Here is a 6,777-nt window from a genome sequence, read left to right on the forward strand (position 1 = left end):
TCAAAGAAGAAGCATCAAGATTTTTATTCCCTGAGATGAACAGCACATTCATGAAGTATGTTTCGGCCCATTTCTCCAACTCTTTGCAGGGCTTCCCTCTTTCCCATCTGCCTTAGATCTTGACCATCCTCAGACTCTCCTTCTGGTGCGCTGAGGAGAAAGCCCATCACTTACTCCTGTCTGCAAAGCTGTGTCCCATGGAGCCAGGAGGGCAGGGCAGAGCAACAATTTCAGAAGCAGCCCCACTCCCACCAGATGAGCACTTAAGAGATACTCCAAATGGAGACAGTCAGTCAGGTTCTACGGTGGAGTAGATGGCAAGGGGAGGTTTCGGCAGATGACAGAGATCCTCCGTTCCCGGGGGATCTTCCTTCCACCGAAAAAGGATTCCTCATCTTTAAGGATCTCGTGAGTGAATTCATAGCGAGCTGGCCCCCTTAAGGCAAAGAAGAAATTACACAAGATGCCAGCGTGTTACCATAACTAATAATAATAATAGTAATAATAATAATTTACACACACACAAACACTGCCCATCTGGCTAGGCTTCCCCAGGTATTCTGGGCGGCTCCCAACAGAACATTAAAAACCACAATAAAACATCAAACAGTAAAAACTTCCCTAAACAGTGCTGCCTTCAGATGTCTTCTAAAAGTCAGATAGTTGTTTATTTCCTGGACATCTGATGGGAGGGCGTTCCACAAGGTGGGCGCCACCACCGAGAAGGCCCTCTGCCTGGTTACCTGTTGCTTTGCTTCTCGCAGTGAGGGAACCACCAGAAGGCCCTTGGTGCTGGACCTCAATGTCCAGGCTGAATGATAGGTTAGAGACGCTCCTTCAGGTATACTGGGCCAAGGCCATTTAGGGCTTTAAAGGTCAGCACCAATATTTTGAATTGTGCTCGGAAACGTACTGGGAGCCAATGTAGGTCTTTCAGGACCAGTGTTATATGGTCTTGGTGGCCATTCTGAGTCACCAGTCTAGCTGCCGCATTCTGGATTAGTTGTAGTTTCCAGGTCACCTTCAAAGGTAGCCCCACGTAGAGTGCATTGCAGTAGTCCAAGCGGGAGATAACCAGAGCATGCACCACTCTGGCAAGACAGAGTGGAAGGAATTTTGCTCCAGGCGGAAAAAGAGACACTGTGACCCACCCAGTTGGGTCTCTGTGGCTCAGCTCCAGGACTTGGGTATTTTATATCTGGCTTCACTGGGCAATCCTAAAGAAGACCTTCTGTTTTCAGACACTAACTGTAGAGATGCAGTCTGCACACACACACACACACAAAAAACACTAGTCTACATCTCACAGCACTTCATGTATATGAAGAGCTCAGGACCTTCATGAATTCCTGTAAGACATCAGACTGGTTCACACATAATGTGAAGCCATGGTTCCTTGATCCACAAATGAGCCCTGAGCTCATATATTCCCCTCTCCCCTCTTTTTGGGGAACAGAAGCTTCTGCTGTTGAACAAAACACAGTGCCTTGTAACATCCAAAAAGCAGGGAACCGTGATTTGCTAGAACCAGTATCTGAGTGGGGTTCATCCCCTTGAATTTATGCATAACAGGGAATGGTGTTGAAATTATTCTGAAGCACGCCTTGTGGCCATGCAGAGAAGCGGAAGCAGGAACCTAGTGCTCCCCTCAAAGAACGCTTTGCAAGGGGATTTTGACAGGTAAGCAAACAACAAGGGAGGACTCTTGCTTTCATCACTGTACTTTCTCAGAGGCATCTGTTGGGAGGCAGGATGGGCTCTCTCCCTGTAATCTAACCAGCAATTCTAACATACTAATATTGCTTATTACCTGAGGATGTAGAGAGAACGGCGTTCAAGAAGCAGGTCCAGCCAGTCGTGAACGTTCTGTTCACTGACCAGGCGCATCACACTTGAGGACAGCAGGGAAAGGCCTGCAATGGTGCAGCCACAGAACTAGCAGACGGTTTTTTGAAAAAAGGAAGGGGGAAAGAGAACAGAATGTTTAATTCTGTAATCACAACCAGTCCTTTAACACAACCCAGAAACAAGAGCACCTGCGAGAGGTGGGGCAGGAAGATACATTTACACGGGAAGAAAGGTGCTAACATCTGAACACATTTTCTCAATGCCTGAACCGGGGTTTGATGTTGCCAAGAAGGGGCACCAAACTCAACAGGACCCAAGTCTGAGGAGACATGCAAACGATTATGCTACAGACATCACGTTCCAACACAAATCTTCACAAGCAACAATTCCCCAATTGAAGCAAAATCTATTCTCATGAGAAAGCCAACGCCAGAAGGGAACAGACAAGCTTGGTTCTCACTGACAGGGTAAATCTGTATTTGAACTCTTCCCCTTGAATTCAGTTTGAAGGAATTCATGGGATGAAATCCTCCACCAAACACAGTCCCCATGGCACAGAAAACTAGCATGTCAGGGGAAATGAGAGGCTAGAATCCTTCCCACACATGCAGGGAGCTGCTTTGCACGATGGAGCATTCAGACAGACGAGCCTCCAGCTGCGGTCACAGGTACTGCTGCCATCCAAACACAAGTTTACCTTCTGAATGAGAACCAGGCCTTCAGGCGCTCTTCTTGGAAAAGGCCTTAAAGGTAAAGGGTAAAGGGACCCCTGACCATTAGGTCCAGTCATGACCGACTCTGGGGTTGCGGCGCTCATCAACAAATCCATAAGGACTATTTATGGCCGACCAGATCAAAGTTCCCTCTAGTATCACATCTCTCCCATCCTGGCCAGTCAGGTGGCTCTTGGTAAAGGTAAAGGGACCCCTGACCATTAGGTCCAGTCGTGACCGACTCTGGGGTTGCAGCGCTCATCTCGCTTTATTGGCCGAGGGAGCCGGTGTACAGCTTCCGGGTCATGTGGTCAGCATGACTAAGCCGCTTCTGGAGAACCAGAGCAGCGCACGGAAACGCCGTTTACCTTCCTGCCGGAGCGGTACCTATTTATCTACTTGCACTTTGACATGCTTTCGAACTGCTAGGTTGGCTTTAGGAAGCCCATAAAGGGCACCTAGGGAAGGGGTGGCCAACATGGGGCTACCTTTGAAGGTGACCTGGAAACTGCAATTAATCCAGAATGTGGCAGCTAGACTGGTGACTGGGAGTGGCCACCGGGACTGGTCCTGAGAGATTTGCATTGGCTCCCAGTACATTTCCGAGCACAATTCAAAGTGTTGGTGCTGACCTTTAAAGCCCTAAACGGCCTTGTTCCTGTATACCTGAAGGAGCATCTCCACCCCCATCGTTCAGCCCGGACACTGAGATCCAGTGCCGAGGGCCTTCTGGCGGTTCCCTCATTGCGAGAAGTGAGGTTACAGGGAACCAGACAGAGGGCCTTCTTGGTAGTGGCACCCGCCCCGTGGAATGCCCTCCCTTCAGATGTGAAGGAAATAAGCAGCTATCCTATCTTTAAAAGACATCTGAAGGCAGCCCTGTTCAGGGAAGTTTTTAATATTTAATGCTGTATTGTTTTTAACACTTGATTGGGAGCTGCCCAGAGTGGCTGGGGAAACTCAGCCAGAAAGGTGGAGTATAAATACTAAATTAATTATTATTATTATTATTATTATTATTATTATCATTATTATTATTATTAACAACCAGCCAGCACAGATCATAACAGGAATGAGGCATTATAGCCCGCAGCATGCGGAGGCCACCCCCATTTCCAACCACTGCTCTGGGGCACAACCCTCCCCAGTTATCAGGATGCTATTCTGCAAAGCTACAAGGAGAATACCTGGCATGTTTGCCTTACCTTGACACTGTCTATGTGAGGCTTTATGTAGCCAGTTTTATCCAAATCCAGGACGTGAACTTGAGCGAGCTGCGGCACTCCCGGGGGGAAAGCTGTATCCCGGACCCTTTGCAGGATCTCCTGACTCTCCTTGCTCCAATGTGATCTTTCTGTCTCGCGGTACCTATGAATAACCTACGGGATGGAGAAGAGATTTAGTGAGATGTTTGGCAGGCCCCCGGTGGTTGAACCTGCCCAAGGCCTGGAAAGAGGAAAGCCCACATTTGAAGATTGGGAAAGGTTGTGGAGGAAAGGGGTCAAGTTTACTGCATGTACAATGTTAAAGGAAAATATAATGAAAATGATGTATAGATGGTACTTGACCCCTGTAAAGTTAGCAAAGATTTATCACAATAGTGATAATCTATGCTGGAAATGTAAAGAAAAGGAGGGTACCCTTTTACCATATGTGGTGGTCCTGCCCTAAGGTGGGAGAAGATTTATAATGAGCTGAAAATAATGCTGAAATACACATTTGTTAAGAAACCAGAGGCCTTTCTTCTTGGGATAATAGGTCTGGAATTGCCCCCCAAAAATGTTAGATTGTTTTTGTATGCCACAACTTCACCTCGAATTCTATTAGCCAAGAATTGGAAAACACAAGAAATGCCAACAGTGGAGGAATGGCAAATGAAGGTGATGGACTTTTCGGAGCTAGCCGATCTGACCGGAAGAATCCGTGACCAGAAGGAGGAGCAGCATCAGGAAGAATGGAAGAAATTCAAAGACTATTTATCTAAATATGCTAAGATAAATTAAATAGAAATACTTGCAAAATAATAGTTAGGCTACGGATCTGAATATGTGAAATTATAAAACAATATTTAAAGTTAAGATGAAAAGAGATAAAGATGTTAAGAGGGTTAAGTAAATTTTATGAGATATTATTTTGGAAAACCGTTACAATGATACATAATGAAATTCAGTCAAGGGAATTTGAGGAAGTCATTTAACTATGATATTAATATTGGACCAAGTTCAGTTTGTCTAAAAATGTGGAAAACTAATAATTTTTTTGGGGAAAAAAGATTTATAATGAATTGAAAAAAATGTTGAAATATACATTTATAAAGAAACCAGAGGCCTTTCTTCTTGGAATAACAGGTTTGGAATTGCCCAAGAAAGATGTTAAATTATTTTTGTATGCCACAACTGCTGCTCGTATTTTGTTGGCTAAAAAGTGGAAAACCCAAGAATTACCAACAATAGAAGAATGGCAGATGAAGATGATGGATTTTTCGGAGCTAGCTGACCTGAACGTAAGAGTCCGCGACCAGAAGGAGGAGGAGTATCAGGAAGAATGGAATAAATTTAATGATTATTTAGTTAAATTTGTTAAGTTAAACTAACTGGAAATAGCTTGCAGATACTTAATGGGCTTAGGATTTTATTTATGTTAAGTGATGAATTAATATGTTTAATTCTATAAGGTGAAGATTTAAGGATGTTAATGTTTAAGTTAAATTTCATAAAAATTGGGATTTGGAAAACCGTTAAAAGGACATGCAATGAAATTCAACCAAGGGGAAGCGAGGAAGTCACTTAACAAAGTTAATAACTGTAATTTTTAACAACGCTATGATTTATGTTTGTTTTGTTTGTTTGTCTTGTGTGTTTGTTTGTTTATAATATTGTGAAAACCAATAAATTTTTTGGGGAAAAATAATAATTTTTTTGGAAAGAGGAAAGCCCCCATCTCCTCTCCACTTCGCGCGCCCAAGGTGCCCCGGGGATACCCACCCCGTCCCAGTGCGCGTCCTGGTAGCGGCCTCGGCGCAGCGGCGCCTCCACCTCCCGCGCCAGCAGCGCCTCTTCTTCCTCGCTCAGGAAGCCCGGCACCACCGACGCGCCGCCCGCCACCAGCCTCCGCAGCAGCGCCTCGCTCGACGCCGCCGCCACCTGCCCCGGAGCGCCTTCCCGGCCGTGCAGCGCCCGCTCGGCGCATCGCCGCGCAGCATAGTGCGCCCTCCGTGCGCCCAGGGCGCACCGGCTCTGCATGGCCGACGGCGGGACTGGGCGAGCTCGCGGTGCATGCCGGGCGCGCCGACACCCCTCGCTGCATGCTGACGTTCGCCTTTCACGGATCCCGAGGACGGGAGCCAGGAACCCACGTGTTTGCTTTCTCCGCCCCCTGCCATCCTGTCCCTTTAAGGAATGCAGCAATGTTGTGGTGCGTCCCCGCTTTGGAGCTAGTTATCCGGTCAAGCTTTCCTTATTAGTGTCGTTCTTCGTTTCATGCTTTCAAAGAAGGAAAATCTCCCAAGCGGTCGACCACGCATTGGGACAGCAAATAAAACAATACGGAACAAAACATTAACTGAAGAAAGCAAGCCAAATGTCAACATACATTCAAAACAACTTTTATTGAGCTGTGTTTCCAAATGGCACCCACCGCAGTCTTGGGTGGCCGCTACAAGGTCCCGTAGGTGAACAGATCTTTGTATTTGTGGTCAGCTTTAGAAGATATCCCTTAGCTTTCTGAAACCTTGTTTAGGGAAGTTTTTAATGTTTGTTTTTTTTAAACATGCTGTTGGGAGCCGCCCAGAGTGATTGGGGAAACCCAACCAGATGGGCAGGGTATAAATAATAAATTCATTATTGTTATTATTATTATTATTACTTGCATAAGCAAGCACGTGCACCTGGGCAAAAATGCTCCGGTTTCTTTTGAATCTTGGAATTGTAGAGCTGGAAAGGTTCACTAGGGTCATCTAGTCCAACCCCACGCAAGGCAGGACTTGAACCCATGACCCTGAGATTAAGGCTCTTGTTATGTACTGAAGTTCTCACCCTGGGCCAGCAGGGGGATACTGTAGATAGTTTTCACTCAGGTCCACGTCAGTTATTTTAGGCGGGAAACCCTGGGTTGTTGTTGCTACAATGTTGACAGCTGGCTGCCTATAAAAGCAGGCCGGCTGAGCTGTTTGCTGTTCAGTTTTCTGTTCCAGCTTACAAAATAAAGAGCTGCTTTG

The 6,777-nt window shown here is 46.1% G+C and overlaps 1 protein-coding gene across 1 annotated transcript; it reads right to left on the minus strand.

Annotated features, from left to right (window-relative positions):
• ALKBH7 (alkB homolog 7) lies at positions 1 to 5,818 on the minus strand. The gene is made up of 4 exons (XM_053371540.1): positions 5,546 to 5,818; positions 3,767 to 3,940; positions 1,811 to 1,935; positions 1 to 436 (listed from the first exon to the last, which is right to left on the minus strand). The coding sequence occupies exons 1-4, from the start codon at positions 5,801 to 5,803 to the stop codon at positions 301 to 303; spliced, it is 693 nt and encodes a 230-aa protein (XP_053227515.1). The 5' UTR covers positions 5,804 to 5,818; the 3' UTR covers positions 1 to 300.
• Positions 5,819 to 6,777: the final 959 nt, after the last annotated feature.

The sequence above is a fragment of the Podarcis raffonei genome, chromosome 17 (assembly GCF_027172205.1).
Source record: "Podarcis raffonei isolate rPodRaf1 chromosome 17, rPodRaf1.pri, whole genome shotgun sequence".
NCBI lineage: Eukaryota > Metazoa > Chordata > Lepidosauria > Squamata > Lacertidae > Podarcis > Podarcis raffonei.